The sequence below is a fragment of the Chrysemys picta genome, chromosome 12, assembly GCF_011386835.1.
Source record: "Chrysemys picta bellii isolate R12L10 chromosome 12, ASM1138683v2, whole genome shotgun sequence".
NCBI classification, from domain to species: domain Eukaryota; kingdom Metazoa; phylum Chordata; order Testudines; family Emydidae; genus Chrysemys; species Chrysemys picta.
Window position 1 is genome coordinate 49,459,868 of NC_088802.1, and position 21,033 is coordinate 49,480,900.

Below are 21,033 nucleotides of genomic sequence, written 5' to 3' on the forward strand. Positions count from 1 at the left end.
TTGAGGATGAACCAGGGTTAGAGCTCAGGTTCAGTGTCACCAAAACTTCATGAGTTGTTCTCAAGAGACTTCAGCCCAAAATGGAGGACCTCTCATTTAACAATCTCCTGCGAGTTCCACCATTTTGCGAAGCATCCAAATGGCTCTGGAAAAAAGACCCCTTCTGGTTCTTGGTCTGGCTCAGAACCAAAACCACACAGGTGAGTTTGAAACCAGGGATCAGGAGACCAGGGCATCTTGGGCCCATCTCCAGTTTTAATTAAATTGATCTGAACTCCAATTTAATAGTTTCTGGGTACCTCTGGACCTGGGCTGGTGAGTAATATACCTGTGTATTTTCCCATATTCCCTATGGTCTCCATTCTGTATACCTTTATCTGATGCCATGTCAGACAAAGCTGATCAGGAGGCCTTTCCTACCTGTACCAGAATTAGAATGGAGGCCTAAGAGAGCAACAAAAGAAGAAGTTTCTTCCATACCCAGTATCCATGTGCCTGTGGGCAAGTAGGGTGTGGAAAAGATACTGCATCCACAGACACCCCTGACTTCAAGCATTTCAAACCTAGCTCACTTTCTGAGACAGATGGCAAAGTGATGAAAGCCCAAAGCCCAGTGAAATCAATAACCATTGATCTAATGACTGTAATGGCCACTGGATCAGTCCTTCTCATTTGGAAACTGCTGATTGTTAATGCTTCTGCTTGCTCTTTCTGCTGGTATTTGCCTACTTAAATAAGCCACCAGCAACATCATCTCTTTGAAATGGACCTTTGCTTGAATAAGGCAACTAAGACATTTTGCCCGAGTAAGGACTAAGTAAATGGTGAACAAGAACTTCGGAATTTTGGCCGACAAATGTTCAGTCTTTTCAGCTGCCCTGTCTCCTATGACAAGACAAGGAAGTCAGAGTTCACACCACATTTCAGCCATTTATTTTTGCTAGCCCCCCAGCAGGCTAGCATTTAGAGTGCAACACTAGGCACCCACTAAGCAATACAGTGCCTTGCTGGTGATTAGGATCAACATTTACTTTCTACGCTGAGCACATGATGATCCCAGTGGGCCCCACTCCCTTCCTTCAATTCTGTGGGGCTCTGCTTCAAGCCTTGACATTTCAGTGCATTGCCTCCAGTACTAGCACACTGCTATGGGAAGAAGCAAATCCAAAGAGCACTTGCAGCCTGCCACAGCTCTATCAGCACAGCTGAGATGGGCCACAACCAGAACCATTCATCTGCACTTTGGTTAGGGAGTTGACTAACTATGATGTGGAGCCAAACAAGCTTCTATTTTGTTTTGCAAAACAAACCCCCCTGCCCAGCTTTGCCCAGTATATAAGAGACAGTGGCTCTGAGTCCATACTGTTGAAGTCAATGAGAGTTTTGCCACTAACTTTAATAGGCCCAGTGTATATTTGTCTTAGCTTTTAAATTATTTTTAAAATGACTCAATTTCTAACCCACCAATTTCTGATCAGTGTATCCTAATCTGTCCATTGCCAGCGGTGACCCTTACTACACTCAGACCTTTATTCTAATTTATAGAGTTGTCTGAAGTGCAGGATACTTGCGCAGGTTTACACAAGTCACAGGCCAATCGGGAATTAAGTGAGTTAGTTCTAGAAATACTTTTTTTTTTAAATCCATATTATCTTTTCTGGAGAGAGTGACATTTGAATATTTTATTTACTGTAAAAACTGTCTCTTTACACTTCAGCAGAGTTCAATTTTATGCATTGATTTGAATGCTTATCAAGAACTTACCCTCTTTGTTAGGGGATGGACATTTCTGCCAGGAGTCTAAAGAGCTTTCTACAACTTATAATGGTGGTCCCCAAACTGTGAGACGCAGAGGAACGTTCAGGTGGAGCACTGCGAGGCCTGGGCCAGCTCCCACGGGGCGGGAAGGGAGCACCACTGAGCCCCGCTCTGCCCCCAACTCCGCTCCGGCCCTGCCCCTAGCCCCAGATGCAACTCCGGCCCTGTCCTCAACCCCCGGCTGCGGCCCCACTCCTGGCTGTGGCCCCAACTGCAGCTCCTGCCCTGGCCACGGCTCTGGCCCTGCTCCCGGCCCCAGCTCTGCCTGCGGGTCTGGCCCTGCTCCGGGCCCCGGCTCCCACCTGCGGCTCTGGCCCTGCTCCTGGCCCCAGCACCTGCCTGCGGGTCTGGCCCTGCTCCGGGCCCCGGCTCCCACCTGCGTTTGGGGACCACTGACTTATAGTGAACCTACAGTGCTAAAAATTTGCCTTTCTAAAAATAATATTACATATCACAATGGCACCACCTAGTGGAAAGTTATCACTAGTAAAATGGAAACAAATTCTGGTCACCACAATACTAATCTCTGCTAAACCAATAATATTTGAAAGCTTTATTTAGAGTTTCTCCTATTATCGCTGACATCTTATAGCTCCTACTTCAAACTGCAACATAAAATAGAATTGAAAGGGCACTGGATGGGTCAGAAGGGTGCTAATAAGAGACTGAGCCTTTCACATCAAAGTTATCCGTTCAGATCTAGCTGATGCAGGTGAAAGTCATTATTACCACCTAACATCTGATCAGTACCTGTATGAAGTGGGTGTGGTAGTCATCTATTTTTGTAATTATTATTTGTATTGCAGAAGCACTCAAAAAGCCCCAAGCAGGATGGGTCTGGACTCTATACAGACACACAGGAGAGGTTGGGTTAAAGCATAAGGCACTATCGTACTTTGCCTAGGGCAACACCTCCAGAGTCATGTGGTTGTGTCAGAATCTCAGCTTTCGTTTCAAAAATAAATGTTTCTAGCCCTTGTGATTGGGAAGAAAAACTTAAATGCATAAACTGAGTGTAGCCAATGTAGCAGCGTCCGCCAGAGTCTGAAAACAGGTGGGAACTTTTCCATTAATCTCAATGATTCCAAGATGCACTTGCACTGGTGGGCACTGACAACACCACCCTTACTCATTCCTCTTGAATTTCATGAGGGTTTGGATTTAAATCCCTGGATCCAAACTCAGCTCTATGGTTTTGAGACAAACATAGAATTGAAAAGGGGGGTGGGGGGTGTCTATTTTTCCAGATTCATTCAGGCTGCTGCCCAAGATGTTAGGTATCTGCCTGAGTGTGCAGACAGCCTGAAAACAAAACATCCATCAGGGCTCGCTGCACTGGTCTCCTGCGGAAACAAAGGAGCCAGAGGGAACCTAGCACTGTTACTTATGGCCACTATTTAACCTCACCTACCAGGACTTTTGTACTATAGGTATATGAATATAATTTACAAGCACAAGGCAAATACTCCAAAAAAAGTTTCCATAAACATTCATTTGAATGTTTAAACAAATTCCCTTTTAATGTGTTGGGGTCCCTTTTGTGTTCTTTTTCAGCAGAGATTCAGGTGAACAACCCTACTACCAGAAATATTAATCAAAACACCAAATTTTAAGCAACTGTTGCAAAATATTCATGGAACGGGAACTTAGAATTAATAATTGTGAGTATTTGCACCAAAAACCAAAACAACCCCTAAGCAGGGAACACTAACATACCATGTGACCTACAGTTCTATTCAAAATAGTTAACAATTTGACTAGCAATGACCCGCTTATAACTAGGAATTATTCAAATAAATTATTTTTCTTGAACTTGTTATACAAAACATGATCTGTCTGTGGACAATTCTCAAACAGGAGAAGGGGCAAAATATGTTGAAAAAATTATATGTTATGCATTTTTGACCCAGCTGCACTAAGTAATATAATGGCAGAGCATATTGTAGTTTCAAAATTATAAACAGAAACTAGATCAATGTTTAAAATTATAACTACTCAGTTCAAATCAAGGGACTGTGAAGCACAGAGGAAACATTGATTTAATTCTGATCATCAATAGATGGACACACACACTTGCCTCAAAGCTTCTAACCATTCTCCTGTTTTAAAATATATGTGTAAAATCTTACCTTGCTGGTCTCAGCAATAAAATAATCACAGCTGAAAGGTTTTGGGGGTCTGAATGCGATGGTAATGGTGCTTGAGAAATCCCCACAAGAGATTTAAGGAATGCTATGTAATAAGTCTCTGTTTACAAATTAGATATGCCCTCCAAATGGAAATAGCCAGAACAAAAACATCAAGAACATTATTATTATTATTTTAAATTAAGCATCTGGATGATATCTTTTCTTATATTCTTATTTCTTTCCTTAGATTCTACACTTCTGTGATTTTCTTTCTGCTGCATTAGAAAGACAGAAACCTCTAGTATGTTGGCTATAGAGTGAATCTTCCTCAAATGCCATCTCTCTGCACACTACCTGTTCAAGCAAAATTCTGCTTTGATTTTTAAACACATCATCCATTGAGACCAGCACTAAGGACACCAATTGAAAACTCCCTGCCCAGGGTTATAAGTTCAATCCTTGAGGGGGCCACTTAGGGATCTGGGGCAAAATCAGTACTTGGTCCTGCTAGTGAAGGCAGGGGGCTGGACTCAATGACCTTTCAAGGTCCCTTCCAGTTCTAGGAGACGGGATATCTCCATTAATTAATTTAATTTATTTTAAGTACAACCACTTTATAGTGTGAGAAATGTAGGTCTGCATAACACTTCCCAGCTGTCACCAGCCTGGTCACCAGAGCTATCCAGAACTTTGTGGGCACAGTGAGGACAGAACCCCAGAATCTCTTGTTCCACAGCCACATCCCCCTATCTCTTGAGCTAAAGGAGAAACAATCTGTTAGCGATAAAGGCTATTTTTTACACAGAAGTCTCAGGGTGTTATGGTCAGGATTGGGGTCCCTAACTCCCTTAGGCCTTGCTACATGAGAAAGTCTCACTACTATGACTAAAGATGTGATTTTAAACTGATTTCTTTCACTGGTGCAACCTCCTGTAGGGACACTATTTGTGTTTTAAACCAAATTTATTACAGCTTAGTTTAAATTGATTAGGGATCCATTTAGAATACACTGAAATAAGCCACTCTTAACTGACATCAGATTGTCCACACAGGGGCTTGTACCAGTTTAAAAAGTGATTCAAGTCAAACCAGTGCAGCTTATCTAGACAAGGGCTTAGGCTCCTTTGAAAATCTGTCATAGAACTTGACACACAATTAAGCAGTATCCATCCAGTAGAGGGCAGTGGCCAACACGTCACAAGGACATCCCCATGTCTTTCCAACAATATTTGTATTTAATCTTTAATGAACGATCCCCCTGTAACAAGGACTGTCTGCTAGGAACTAACTTATTTCTAACTTATGGTAAAACACACCCTTTGGGCTCTGCCTCTACCCTGGATGCACCACTGTAAATGCCTTCCTGCTACTGCAACTTTCAGGGCAGTTGGTCACTCATTGCAACAGATAATGTTAAAAACTCTTCAGGGCCTGTCTGCCACAATGGCTTCCCTGCAGCCCAAAGTCATCTTCCCCCACTTTCCCCCTGACGCACCCAATATCAAGCTCTTGCTTCCTTCCTCCCAGAGTTACAAAGCTGCACTAAACACTTACAGCACTTTATATCAAAAGTAACTCCACTCTAGCCACTGGAGTTACACTGCTGTAAATGGCAGAAGAAGGAGACCCTTTGAAGCCAGCAGGGCCATCCTTACCCATACGCAAAGTACGCAGCTGCGTGCCCCAAATTTCCTGGTGCCCTACGCAGCTGCATGCTGCTCCAGTGGCCAGCCCGATCCCCCGACCGGCTGAGCTGCCCAGGAAAGCCACAAGGGGGCTGTGTAGGGCACCAAAATGGCTAGGGACAGCCCTGGAAGCCAGGTCTTCCAACAAGCTACCCTGAATTAACATTTGTAAATTCTGCTTTTCCATGAAGTGGGAATGCAGCTTTGAGAAGACATTGAGTTCCCCTTACTGAACTGCCGGCTCCCTTCCAGAGATGGTCCCAAACACACACCTCCAAACGCATTGAACTCCAGATCCAATAGCATGGTTCAGGGTCCATCTCTACCACCATCTCGCTTTAATCTAGAAGGGAAGGCAGCACTGTATAGGAACTAGGATTTGAAGAAGAAGGACAGATAGAGTTCATATATTCATATCTTGCCTCTTTTGGCTCTGGGTTTGTAAGATGTTTGTAGAGCTTAGAATGATATCAGAGTTCACCCCCTTTATAAATTGTGTTTAAAAAAAAATAAAAAAAGCCCCAAGGTTTATTTCCAAAACACCACTGAGTCAAGGTTACCCTTGTATGTTTGTATCTATTTGGACCTATTTTCAACTGTAAGGCACCTAGAACACCACTTACGGGTGCCCGAAACATTCATCATTAGCATTACGGTGCAACTAAATATGGACTTCTCAGATAACCTGTCCTGTGTAACCAAGACATTGCCAAAATGTTAACTTTTCCCTTCTGTGCCTTTGGCATTTAAGGTATGTTTTAAGTCGTATCTCAGACACTGCTGAGGAATGGCACAGAGATACAGAAACACAGCATATGTTGTTCCCTTTAAATACAATTACAGGATTTATTAGAGTTCTCTCTCTTCATTTTAGGACAACACTATTCGCTCGAACATATGGTCTAGATACACCACTGTCTTACATTGACACAAACGCTGCCATCAAGGTCCTGTCCACCCTGGGATCTACGCAATGTTAGCTCCAATTGTGGTTAAATATGGTTGTAGCTAATGTGGGTGGGGATGTTTCTGTCTGAGAACCATATGAGCCAAACTCTACTATAGATATGCACCACTCCCAGGCTGTGTTTTAACACTGTTCTAACACACCCACCTCTTAGACAAAAATTCACTGATCACACTGGTCAGAAAACCATACTAGAAGCCTCCTAGTAACAATTGTGTTAAGCACTTAGGTTGTGTTCAGAACTCAGGAGTCCTGACACCTAAGGCCTCTGCTTTAACCACTGGAAAATATTGCTTCTGCTAGGCAGAATCTGGACTGATTCTAGGAGCATAGAAGTGTTTATGCAAATCTTATCAGCAACATCCGTAATTTTAACTTCCTCAAATCTCTTGTCACATCCCCATCAAAGAGACTTTTACCAGCAGAACTACTATTTCCTCATTCACTACACTTCGTTTTTGTAAGAAAATGCTTAAACTCGTGATCATTCCATTCTTCCTCCTATCCTGCTGTAAGCCATGGATCTGCTATTTATCAACTGCATCTTATTCCAAAGAGGGATCATTGACTAATTTTGCTCAAGTTCTTCTTCTCTCTTTTAGTTCAATCCACTCAGGAGAGTCAAAAATCCAATGAGAAAGATAGCGGTAAGTTTTCATTTTTCATTTTATGTTATTTACATGAACCCTTTAGAAAAAAAATCATGTCATTGTGAAACAGAATAATTCCATGTTGTACAAATTTTTCTCCTTGTTCTCTTTAGTCACACATGGAATGAGATAGTTATGTGATTTTTTCCCCTTGCTAGATAGACGGTGTGTACATTCAGAAATGTTTGAAGTTTTTAAAACCCCGCTAGAATTGCTGAACAAAATAACACAGTTTCCCTATTTTATGTACCGTAGCTGGCTCTAGAAAGGAAAGCAGCGTTGTATAGGAACTAGGATTTGAAATACTAGAAATACTGTGATTTACATGGACTGGAGCTCAGCATTATCCTATAGAAAGAGTTTGCAGACTTTTTTCTACTGTTACATTTATGATGATTCCATGAAAAAAAACTACATTAACAGAAAGTTGCCAGCCACTTAAGAATTCCAAAGTCAGGGTAGGCTAAAGTTAAAGCTGCTCCCACAACCGTCACTCTGCTTGTTTGTGCGTCTGTATCATTACAATACTGTCCATATACATTTTCACTTACTATTTCACAACTAATTAAATGATGGATCATGCCCTTTTCCCCATAGCTTTAGATACACTACTTTCATTGCTATAATGACTCAGCAGAGCTTTTTTGGCTTAGATTTTTTATATCTGTTACCTTCTGTGTTCAGGTGTGTGTTTTACTATGATAGTTAGCAGCCATGTATGGATGACTGAAATTAAAACAGATGGTTCAGCCTTTCCTAGGACATGAGCAGCTAAATATAGTCTGGGGCTTCCTCCTCCCACAGAAATGTCCATGTCACAGGCAGGAACTTTGGGTGGAGAAGAACAGCTCTATGAGAATCCCCTTTTGGGGACTGTTCCATGCAGGGACAAACTTTGCCTCATCTCTGCATACCATAGGCAGCTATTCTTCCCCATACTCCCAGGGTGGACCCCCAAAGGTTAAGACTCATTGAAGGGCAAGAGCCCATTCTCTTCTTTTCTTGACACAAAATCTGAATTTCAGGAAAAGATTTCCTCAGGGTGAAGATTATTAAGCTGTGGAAGGGACGGGAGGAAGCCTTGTTGCTTGGAACAGTCCAAACTATTAATTCTAAAATAGGGAGCAAACCCACACTGTCCAGAAGACAGATTTAGCAGGTCTTTTCCATCTCTAGATACTCTGCTCTGAGCTTCTTGTCACACTGAGAAGCTACTCAAAGGGGTGTTGTGAGGATCAGTTAATGGGTATAAAATGCTTTGATATTTTATGCATGCTGCTATTTTTACCCCGTCTAAATTTCTACCTTGTACCTAGGAAGGCAGGTGCAGAATTCCCCATAAGAGAGAAAAATAGTTTGTACTCTTGGGAGCCAATCTTCCTCCCTCCCATTCCAAAACTCTAAGAGATTTCAAGGGGAGCAAGAGCAGGAGGTTTTACTCCATAGTAACCTTCGTGAAGGATCTCTACCCACTTTAAAAACATTCACTAAGGGTTTGATCTTATAAGCCTACTGTGTATGAAATTCCACTGACGACCTAGTGCACAGAGCCCTTCCAGACTTGGAACATAAGCCTCACAACAGCCCTGTGCATTAAATTAGCTCTATGAGAGTGAAATGCTCTGTCCAGCGCATTTCTTGTTCTTTTTCAGTTGTTAGTAGGTGTCCTTGTTAGTTCCTGATGAGAGTGTTTGTTGGTATCTGCCGTTTACCACTGATAAGCTGCGTCATTTTGTAGATAGTTCCTTGTTCACCACAAGCAGCTGCATCCTCTACTTGTGTAGCCAGATTATCAATATAATTCCATTTGTCCACTCTCACAAGGCATTTGACCTCCCGGTGTGCCTGGCTATACTGCTCGTGGTATTTGTCTTTTAGCTTCTGGGATTTTGTGTCTAAAACTTTTTTCTTCAGGACTCGTCTGGTTTCTATGGCGTTCCCTGTGCTGGGTGTAATCCACTCCTTCCTTCTCTTCTGCCTGTAGCCTAGACAGGCTTCACTGCTCAGTTTATAAATTGCTGTTACTTTGTCCCACTTCTTGTTGATCTCTTCATCTGCATCAAAGATTTGCTGAACAGGAGGCAGAAGAAGATCTTGATATCAACACAGCCTGCAGAAGGGTTGGCCTGCCCCCACACTCACCAGCAGCGGCGGGAAGCAGAGCGACCCGGCCCCAGCCCTCTCTGCTCCGCCAGCTCCCACCGCGTTGCTCCGCTTCCCGCTGCCACCGCTGCTGCTGAGTGCGGGGGCGGGTCTGACCCCTTCCTCCAACCTCCCTTCCCCAAGTGACAGAGCTGGGAGCTGGGAGAGTGGAGCGGGCTGGGTCCGGGTCGCTCTGCTTCCCGCTGCCACCAGTTAGTGCAGGGGGCGGGCCTGACTTCTGCTGCTGGCGCCAGCCCCCCTGCTAATCCCCCGTGCTGCCCTGGGCCTCCCTGCTCTGCTCCTGCCCCCCACGGCCCTGCAGTCCTCAAGCGCAGTCCCTCCTCCCCACAGAGGGGCTGGACCCACAGCAGAGCGGCCGCTCCCCCCGCAGGGGGGTGCAGGTGCGCAGGCTGTGTAGGGCACCACCATAGGTAGGGACAGCCCTGCTCCTGTCAAGGATAACTTGAATGGAGAATTGTTCAAGGTAAATCCTAAATTAGCAGCATCTATCCTGACCCCTCTATTTACATCAGCCTGGGAAAGGGAAAAAGTGCCAGATGAGTGGACCAATGGGGTTATAGTGAAGATACCAAAGAAACGGACTCTCAGTGATTGTAATAACTGGCGTGGTATCACACTTTTACCTGTACCAAGCAAAGTATTGTGTAGGATCATAGTCCAATGTATATCAGAGGCAGTTGATAGCGTTCTCAGAAAACAGCAAGCTGGTTTTCGGAAAGGGCGTGGATGCACAGACCAGATCTTCGCTCTATGAATCATCATAGAATAATGCTTAGAATGGCAATGACAACTCTACATAAATTTCATAGACTTTGAGAAGGCTTTTGATAGCATTCACAGGACCAGCCTATGGTGCATTCTGCGGGCATATGGAATTCCTTTCCATATAATCAATGTCATCAAAAGCTTCTATTTCAACTTTACATGCAGTGTTGATCATAGTGAGCTCAGTTTTTAAGTCAAAACAGGAGTACGTCAGGGACAAACTTTGCCTCATCTCTGCACACCATAGGTCAGGGGTGTGTCATGTCTGCAATCCTCTTCAACATTGCCATCAATTGGCTAATGCAGCGTACAACAGAAGACATACCAAGAGGCATTAAATGGACACTCTTCTCATCCCTTGAAGACCTGGACTTCACAGATGATGTCACTCTCCTGTCACATACCCAACACCATATATAAGAAAAAACAACTCAACGCATTCAGCCAGCAAATTGGACGAAAATCAACCACAATAAGACAGATATCTTGACCTTTAATATTGCCTCACCATCACCAGTACAGATAGAGGATTATATTCTCACCAATGTAGAAACATTCACATACTTGGGCAGCACCATCAGCAAGGACGACGGAACAAGCCAGGATATCCAGAACAAAATCAGTAAAGCCAGGAACACCTTCAGCTCAAATACAGTCTAGAAATCATCAAAATACAACACCAAAACCAAACTCAAGATTTATCAGAACTGCATACTTTCAACACTACTTTATGGTGCAGAATGCTGGGGAATGAGAAAGTATGACATGTCCAAACTGTCTTCATTCCATACAACCTGCCTCAGAAAAATCCTCCGTATCTTTTGGCCCAGAACAATCTCAAACCAAGATCTATTGACACAGTGCAGCCAAGAGGATCTGAGCACCATCGTTGCCAGAAGGCGTTGGAGATGGATCGGTTATGTGCTTCGGATGGAAACTGATTCCATCCCTAGAGTAGCAACAAGATGGACACCTGAAGGCAAGTGAAAATGAGGCCACCCAAAAACAACATGGCGAGGAGTTGTGGAAACCGAGCTGAAAAACCTGGGGCACAGCTGGGGAACCATTGGAAGACGTGCCAGAAATAGACAGGAGTGGAGGAGCTTCATCACTGCCCTAAATATCGGAGGCGTAATAGGAACATGATGATGATGATTAGAGTGAAGCGTCTGGTGAGTGACCACCCAAGGGATGAGCAACTTTCTCCACTAGTTTAGTCTTTGAAAGTCAAACCAAATTCCCCTGGAAACCATGAGTGCTCTGGAAAGAGGTTGCTTAACATGGGCTTGGCTATGGGATGTGGTTCTTAGAGTTAGTTTCACTGGGTGTCCATTTTACAGCAGGGGATACACAAAGAATATATATTTCAATGTGGATGCCTCAACTTTATGTAGTCTGCTTATATGCTGAATAACCTTCATTTTTCAAGTTAATGGGAATTTTGGGGAACCGAGCTCTTTTGAAAACCTGGTCTAAAGTGTTTACATTTTTTCATCTGTAATTATAAAAATGCTGCCCAGGAGTACTTTACCTTACCATTATTTCATTTGTCTAATGCCATAGTTACCTGCAAGAACAAAATTCTCCCCTATGACTGTCTGAAAAGAATTAGTTTCTATTTTTGACCTTCTGAAAAATCTGTCACAATGTTGGCCAATTAGATTAGATATGTAATTACCACATCCTGGTTGGCTCAGAACATTTATCAGGAGGAATTTTTGCTGCACTCGCTCAGATCAGATACGTAGTTGCCTACTTTGTGATTAGCTTGTAAAAAAGCATCAACAGGTTTTTCCCCTCTATCCTCTTTGGGTTCTAACTTCATCAGCTCTTTGGCACACTAGTTTTAAAAAACATTATCCCAAAGAAATGTCTGTGGCCAAAATGGGGGAAGATCTGCAGATATTTCCAATGAAAAATATTCCGAAGACAGGTAATAATCCATATGATCAATTCATGTTTCAAACATCAACATGTTTTTGCCCGAGAGGCTGTCTTGGTCAACATTTAGCATGAGGGTCAATAAATCTTAGCCATCACGTTTCATAAACCAATGGCTCCAAATCACAGGCATGTGATTGGGCACTGGTAAATCATGCTTCTGTGGCTGGCATGCTGGGGCCCCCTTCCTTACACCCTGGATAAGTCTCTGTATCTCATTCAGCAGGGTCAGCTCAGATAATGCTCAAGTCTTCAGCTGCAGGGGCCCCCCCAGGACAGGGGGGTCACAACTCCATTCAGAGACAGGTGATCCGGTTAGCATGATGTTTCCTACTCAGACTGCAGGGCCACATCATGCAAGATGCTTTGTGCTGACTGGGGTTGAGGATGACTTGAGCCATCATAAGAAACAGGACACCTCTACCTTTAGTCTAGCTCTGGATGGTAATACTGTGGGTCCCCCTTTCCACTGTCTAAAGAGGAAATCCACATTCAGTTTTCCACTAACTCTTCACACACACAAACACATACAGCCCAGTTATGGACACATTACCTTTCCATTTCCCCCGGACAAGGACTGTACTCCCCAGCTGAAATGACAGATGAATTTGGAGCAGGTAGCAGGAAAATATTTGTATATTGAATCTTGAGTCTTATAGCCATGGAGTCCAATAACTGAGGTTCCATGGAACACAGGTGTTGCCCCAGTCCTGATGCCCTGGGCATCTAGTTCTCCGCATTTCTCTGCCAGTGGGTTGGAAGGTATTTGTGAATTGTTGTTTTACTCAGAAATGTTTCTTTTCCCCAGAGCAACTGTCTAACCCTGAGTTTGGATCTCTCCAAAAGAGCTTGGAAGTAGAAATTGGCCAGAATGTGACCCTGTCCTGTCAATCCACCAATGGCTCTCTTCCTATCAACTATACATTTTTTAGAGGAAGTCAGAATCTGTGGCCGATTATACCGAAGAAAGACAGGAATGCAGCTCTGTTTAACCTAACTATCAGTTCTGCCAGCGACGTGGGGGAATATAAATGCAAAGTTGAAAACAGAATCTCCAACAGTTCAAAATACAGCAAGAGTCTCAACTTTACGTTACTAGGTAGGGGTTTGTGTGTATCTGCGACATTTTTCAACATCAGGAAATGAGTGTTCATAATAATCCATCCCAGCTGGCCTGATCCTGTGAGCGGCTGGAGGCACAACCCCATGGCTGTCTGACACGTAGCACCATGCAGGACCAGGCACAAGCATTGTGCCATAATCCTCCCCAACCCATTCAGAATAGTTTAAAAATATTATGCATTAACATGTAAACGCCAAGTCCAGAGAGGGCTCTGGCAGCTGGAACTGCAGTCAGAAGGGGGCCACACGAGCTGCACCCTCCACATGTGTAAGAGACCACCTAGATCAGACCCTATAGTTTTACTGTATAATTGTTCCTGCATATGCACAAAATAGCTTGCAGAGTACAATCCATGACCATCTCAGGATTGTGCTGCCATGTGACCTTCCCCCTTCCTTGCTATCAATACCTTAACATTTGAGCAGGAAGAGTTCTAAAACAGAATGCAATTTCTTTCAAAGGGATAGGGCCATATACTTTTCGATCCATTCATCCTGTAGCAGCCGGAGCCGCAGCCAGCAACCCTGCAAGGCATTCTGGTAGAGAACAGTGTTCTAGAACACAGTGTGCCCCTGTCTAGAACTTGGACCGGCTCCACAGCTGATGTGAATCAGCATAATTCTATTGGAATCAATGGAGCTCCATTGATCTAGGTCAGCTGAGGAGCTGTTCTCTTGTTTGTAGGTCTCAGTTTTAAATCTCATGTTTGCCTTGTACTTATTTTTGCATTCCACTGGTTACTTTACAGATCCAGTGTCCAAACCAGTGCTGAGCACGACTACTCCCCAAGTGAAGATAGGCCAGAACGTGACACTGTCTTGTCACTCAGAAAATGGCTCTTCTCCCATCAACTACATATTTTTTAAAGGAAAGAAGTCTATGTCATCCAGAATATCTATGCCAGGGAAGGCAGCAGCTGAGTTAAATGTAACTATCAATTCTCTCACTGACTTGGCCAACTATAAATGCAAAGCTGAAAATAATATCCCCAATAATACAAAATATAGCAACAGTCTCAACTTTACACTAGCAGGTATGTGTTTGTCTTACCTATTACTAATAGCATCTGATGATGAGCTTTTAATTATCTCTGCCTGTCCATGTAAACTGGGGTAGCAGGTCCAGCAACAACAAAAGCATGTCAAAGTCCCTGATGGAACTTTTAGTGCCCGGTAGCAGGGTCCACATGGCATCTTAGGGCACAGTAGGTTAGAGTGCTGGACATTCACACCCTGGCTTGCTGTGAATAAGCCCGATCCACAATTTCCACCCCCCCATGATTTTACTCTTGAGGTGCATGGATATAACAAAAGAAACAAACCAGAGCTTTTAATTTAAACAGAGCCCAATTCAGCCTGTTAACCAGCACTCTAAGAACAGGGCATGAAGGGACACTACCAAGGAGTTACGTTTATATAGGCTTGGCAGAATTAGATTTTTATATATACACACACACATACATATATATACACCCACATACATGTGAGTGTATATATAATTTCAACAGATAATAACCATGTTTATTTTTAAGGATTTTTATTTATTTAAATTTTCAATTGTGTGGAATTATGGGAGGGGGTTAGACAACGGAGTGAGACAATTATTTCATTACAATAGACATTGAGTTATAAAAAGCTAAAGCTTTCCAAATGTTAATACACAAATCATCACCACACTTCAAAATATACAAGGCAAATATCCTCAAATTAAACTCCAGCAGCATTTTTCTTACTTTGCCTATCTGTAAATTTCAATGATCATCAATGGAAATATTTTTTCATCGTTTGTGTTTGATGAAACTCACGTTTACCAACATTGACTGATAAAAATCTAATCCTTCCAAGACCTGCTTTTATAGCCTTCCCTGGCTTTTCTCTGAGTTTATTCTGTACACCTGCAGGACATCTTAGCCTAGAGCCTACTTCCTGTGATAGGACAGGATTGTGTCCAGATACTCCCCCCTCTGCATCTGTAGGTTTTTAGCATGGAGCCAGTTCTTTTTCTCTCTAGGCTCAGGTAAGGACCCCTCACCTTGCCACAGTCAGTGTTATTAACAACTGCTACTCCACTTCTCCAAACTGTAACAGAAAGACTGGGCTTTCATTTTAATAGAAAGATAAGTACTTGGAACATCTTGCCACACCTGATCTTGCTCTCTACAGACACTCTTTCTCCTATTGACAGGAGAGAATGGCGTTTCCTATCCCCTCCGCATTTTTCTTGTGCTGCTGTTTCTGCTGGTGGTGACAGCAACTGCCCTACTGGTTCCATTTCTGATCCTGCCTTGGTGTAAAGCAAGTGAGTTTTTTTTTTTTTGCTTCTCCAGATTTTCATTGTAAAATAGTGCTTCTGGCCCTTGTTACACTCGGTGTCCTTGGAAATGGAAGGCTTAGCTTCCTGTCTGCACATCACACACTAAAGCCTCCCCCTTTCTTAGCAGCTGGTCTCAGTACTCCCAATGATGCCTGGTCCAGATGGTATCTCCCGGCCAGCTCCCATTACATTGGAGGGGATGGCCCAATAATATAAGCTTCAGGATGATAACATCAAGATTCCCAGGAACTGCTGAGTTAAATCCAGTTAGGGTTAACTTATTTCTTCACCTTTTTGAGGTAGATACTGTATTGGGATCTTTAGGAGGAGCCCTTAGAAAACCAATATCCAATCTCTTCTGAGTGAATGCAGATCCGGTGGCACTTTTCTTAAGAGAAGTTTGCCCTTGGGTAAAACGCTCTCCTCATTCTAGTGGGTTGACTCCTTTTTGCTCTCCATGCTAGAAGAAGCCACATTTCAGTGAGACCATACATATATAAATAAAGGGTGGATATAAATGCAAGGTAATAAGACCAAAGAGGCACCATTCTCCATCTTTTGATTGACTCCAAGTCTATCCTCAAAGCCAAATATCTCCCTTCATACCAAAGCAACATGTTTTCAGGCTACATTTTAGGTCCCAAAGGCAAAAAGTTACACATGTGCTTATCTTCATGAACATGAATATTTTTGCTGACGTCAGTGAGACTGCTCACATGCCATAAGTTACACATGTGCACAACTGTTTGCAGGATCAGGGGGGCCTTGGCGTCCAAAATTAAAGTAGGAAAGCAGTCTCTTTTTGCAAGGACCCCATGATATAGCACCAATACTTGCTGCCTTTGGGAGCAATTTCCTCTTCCCATACCACCACGTGAAGTAAAGATACAGTCAGGCATGATTAGTACTGCTTGCTAAGGAATGATGTTCATCGGGACTATAAAATTATTTAAAATATCTAACAAACCCCCCAAAAAATCATGGGACATACATTTTTGGAGCAGTTGATATTTTTATCACTTGAATAATTTTGTTTTCTTTACATCTTGCAGGAAAACTGAAGTCAGCTGGCTCCTCAACTGGTTTTGTTTCAACGGACAAAGCAACAGGGTCTGAAAACTACGTGACATACACTGAGATTGGTAAATTCCAAACTGCTCTTTCTTTAGTCATGGGACTCACATGCAGGAATCTGGCTGCAGGACATGATTAACTAGTCCTAGATAACGTTTATGGATGATGCCTTTTGGTCTCAAATGGGGAAGATGGGAAATGGGTGATCACTACAGGCAAGTTCCTAACCCAATAGAACTCTCATTGACCTTGACTGGAAGTTGCTCAGCATCTCTCAGGATCAGGCCCTATATGGGCATCTCATGCCAGCCCAAGAGCCAAATTGCAGCCTGGGGAATGACATTCATTAGAAAGCTCCTTAGAAACTTATGTGAACTATCCCTCAGGTCCAATCAGGACAGAACTAGAAGGAAAGTTCGTGTTTGGGTGTCTGTGGAGGTATTGGTAAGGGAGTGACAACCACAAAGCAAAGGGAAAATGAAATACTAGCAAGTAAAGCAGAGCCTAGATTTATACAATAGCACCTTGCTAAAGTGCGGAAAGGATTTCTGGGTTGCCAGCAAAAGTGAAAAACAATTGCACAGCTTCTGCATTTTGCTTTGTATTCTTCAGCGTATATTTCAGTTCTTCACTCTCAGTGTTGCTCAATGCTGAAGAGATTCAGAGCCACTTTCCCCCAAAATGGAGCCACAAAATAACTGGGCCACAGCTGACAGCCTCCATGTTGTGTTATAACTAAGGGTAAGATTTTGTCACAGACATCACAGATTCCGTGACTTTAACAGACCTCTGTGACTTCAGGGCTAGAGCAGCTGTCATCCCCCTCTGCTGCAGCGAGGCTGGACCAGCAACAGTCAGCACCAGCCCCAGGAGCAGTGGCAGGACCGGAGCGGCAATAGCCAGCAGCCAGGCCCCGGGGCCGATGGTCAGCCCCCAGGGCTGGAGTGGCAGCTGGGGCTGGCGGTCAGTCCTCGGGGCCAGAGCGGCGGCCGGTGGCTAGCTCCCAGAGCTGGAGCCGCAGATGGCTGTCACCCCATAACGCCAGGGCTCACACTGTAAGTTTCCCTACTCCCTGATATTTTTAGTAAAAGACCAGGTCAGGGGCTTCCGTGAATTTTTGTTTACTGCCAGTGACCTGTGTGTGACTTACTAAAAATACCCATGACAAAAATCATCACCTTAGTTATAACATTGTGGACTAACATACCTCATAATAAAAACATTGCAGGACAGACACCATGCCAGGATTATCTTGAAGTTCTGTCATATGTCTCGTGACCAAAGGCTTTATCTCCGCCACCCCACGTGGAGGCTGGGAAAAAGGGAAGATATTTCCCTATCTTCACAACCCGTTTCTAGCAACTGGAATGAAGATGGGAAAATGGGTATTTTTCCTCTCTCTCCCTCCACCTGTCTGCTAGGAGGAATGGGGAGGTATTCTGGCTGCTCTGCACCATTAGCTCTGCACTCCCTGCAATTTTTCACATCAGGTAGAGAGTCCTCAACTTGCACTGTCCAAGAGTATGTAGAGGGAGAACAAATGCAGACTCTGTGAGAGGCACATGTGGGTCTTATACCACAGGCTGAGTCTCAGTGCTTTCACAAGCTTAAATTCACCAAGCTGTAATCTCCTGCAACTGAACTGTGAACTCTTTTTCACTTGTTTCCATCCAGAGTATGCTAAATCTGAAGAACTGGAGTATGCCAACATACGGATTAGAAAAGAGGAGGAAGATGGGAAAGGTAAAAGGCTTAGATTGTGACCATGGGCAAAATGAAGCATTTCACATTTTCAAGTTCATACAACTAATGTTCTGGAAATGGAATAAAAACTGATTTAAGCACAAATGTGTGTATCCCAAACACGTCTGTGGATTAATGACAAAACTACCTCATGCATTTTGGAGTTCACTGTGCATTGATAGCATAGTCAAATGTTCACTTCCAGTAGGGCCTGACAACTGCCCAGTCTCACTCTTTGTAAACCACTTTCACTGCATGCTCCCTCTTTGCAGAGGTTAAGCACAACTCCCTATGGAGACAGATCCCTTGTGGTTAGCATTCAAAAGGCATTTGAAGACAAGAAGGATGAAACTAGAATTAATTTCAGGCAGACACTAAAATATGCCCCCAATTTGCCTTCAAGTGTTAGCTACGAGCATCTAGACTAATGAGTTGGAGGTACAAAGTAGGTTGTTTATTTAAAGGGAGAACGGGTGTTTCTATTGGTTTGAGCACGGGACTGGCTAACAGAAACTCCATGAACCTGTGGCTAACACTGACTCCGTGTATGACCACAGTGACTACTTGAGCTCTTTGACAATTTCTCATCTTTAAAATAGGAATAATACTTTCCCACCTCGTGGATGTTATGAGTGCCTATGAATTCCCACACAAAAATCTTCATTAAGGTGAACTAAGGTTCAGAGTACATACAAATAACGTAAGGGCAAAAATCTTTACAAGAATACAATAGTTAATTGGAACAAACCCTCAAAAAAAGAGTCAGGAAACTGTTAAGATTAAATATGAAAATCACAGTGTTGGGAGGGTGAAGTGGCCCACACAAAAAAACCCAAACCAACCAACTTTATTTTATTAAGTGGTCTGTAGAATAAATAGTTAAGACGGCCTGCTACAGAGATAAACTTCTCACTCCAGTTAGAATCCTTGACCAGAAAAGAACTACCAATAACCGTCAGATCCCAAATGCAACAGCTTCATTCTGAAACTGTCCTATTTGTGTCGTTAGTTATTGAGCTACAAGAGGCATATTTAAATATAGCTCGATTACTGTAGACCTTTTAACGGTTATTGACTGTGTCTATTCTGACTTTTAGTGAACATGAAGGCAGATACTACAGTTGTCTACTCTGAAGTCATCATAAGAGATGGAACGCAACAAGGTAAGTTTCCTCTCTGATGATTTACACGAGAGAGAATTATATAAAATATTTTTTGAAGAAAACCTCTACCCTGGTAAATTTTGCTAGCACCACTGTGCCTGTATAGGAAGCACATAAGCAAACATTTAGATGCTAGTTTCCCCCCCTAATTATTTTGCAGTCAGAAGCGGATGTTAATCTCCTCCCCTGCGAATATTAAAGAATGGGTTCCTCTCCCTGACTTTTAGAGATTCCAGTTTGATCAAGACAGAAAAACAAAACATGTTAGAAAAAGAAGTTCATTGATGCCCAGATTTCTGATTCCTTTACTCATGCACAGTACCTTACTCCACAAGTAATGCCACTATCACTAATGGGACTAGTTGTGGAAAAAAAAAAAAAAAAAAAAAAAAAGGTACTATCAACATGGTGGTGCAACTGGACTCTCCACTGGCATTACTCTTTTGATGTATCGGCGGGAAGGAGTAAGCCACCATGGTCCAGCTATAAGGCTCTCACATAGAGAGCTTTGCTCCTGTGCTTGTCAGGAATTTCAGGAAATAAAACAGGATTTTAAATAAGCAGAGAATAAAAAGGTCTTGTTTAGCCATAGTTCTCTTAAAAATCTGTCCCAGTAGCTGCTTGCTTGGCAAGATGTCTCCCTAAAGGATCCATCATTTGCCTTGCTAACTACTACTGCCTGCCAGGGAGCAGCTTCCTAGGACTCCTGCCTAGTATTGCCCCAGTCTTTTCCATTTTGGGGAGTGGGACTTGACATGACCCCCTAACACTGTAAGAGTTGACTATTTCCCTGCCACAGCCATTTCAACTCAGATCTATACACCTGGGTCCCAGCTACAATACTTAAGGGTATAAGACCAGTACATTACCCACTCCATATTGCTTCCTCACTCACCCTGTAGCAAACAATTTTCTCTATCTTAATGGATTACTTGAAATAAAATGTTTACAGCTTAGTTCTTCAAATTGTTCTGGAATCCTTGAAAGGCAGAACAAACAACTAATGTGTTCTATTCAAACCAGAAATGACAGCAGTCTAAAGACTGAACTGGAAAACAGAGGCCATGTAGAGAAACATACTCACCTAGTAACAAACACCGCTTTCTCTAAAACCAATGCATCCAATGGCTTTGCTTTTCAATTGACCTTTTCCACATTTAAGCTTTTGAAAGTCTCAACTCCCATTTATCTTCCCATTGCAGCAGAGACCGGCATTTGTCACCATATATCGGCAACATGCGTATTATCTAGACTCTCAACCAAGGAAAACTTAGGCTATTTTCCATAAATTGGATTTCTTCCAGGAGACCAAATCTTCTAGGACATCTTTGAGCCTGCACTGCAGAAAGAGGCAAACCCAGCTCTGTCCATCAAGGGTAGAGCAGGGCTAATAATGCTCATCTGCAGAGTTTACCAATTAGAGAACTTCTACAGCCAGGAAAACTTTATCAAACTGGCAGGCTCTGCAGCTGAGCATGATTAGCTCTGCCCTACCTGTG

The 21,033-nt window shown here is 43.1% G+C and overlaps 1 protein-coding gene across 2 annotated transcripts in view; it reads left to right on the plus strand.

Annotated features, from left to right (window-relative positions):
* MILR1 (mast cell immunoglobulin like receptor 1) overlaps positions 1–21,033 on the plus strand; it is a 22,040-nt gene continuing 1,007 nt past the window's right edge. The window contains exons 1-8 of one of the 2 annotated variants that reach the window (XM_065563642.1): positions 1–200; positions 7,202–7,246; positions 12,927–13,217; positions 13,990–14,274; positions 15,426–15,539; positions 16,607–16,696; positions 18,303–18,371; positions 19,469–19,534. In XM_065563642.1, the coding sequence (XP_065419714.1) occupies positions 140–200; positions 7,202–7,246; positions 12,927–13,217; positions 13,990–14,274; positions 15,426–15,539; positions 16,607–16,696; positions 18,303–18,371; positions 19,469–19,534 (1,021 nt within the window). In that variant the 5' untranslated portion in view covers positions 1–139. Of the gene's footprint in view, positions 201–7,002; positions 7,111–7,201; positions 7,247–12,926; positions 13,218–13,989; positions 14,275–15,425; positions 15,540–16,606; positions 16,697–18,302; positions 18,372–19,468; positions 19,535–21,033 lie in introns of those variants that run through there. The other variant, XM_024104599.3, reaches the window with a different exon arrangement.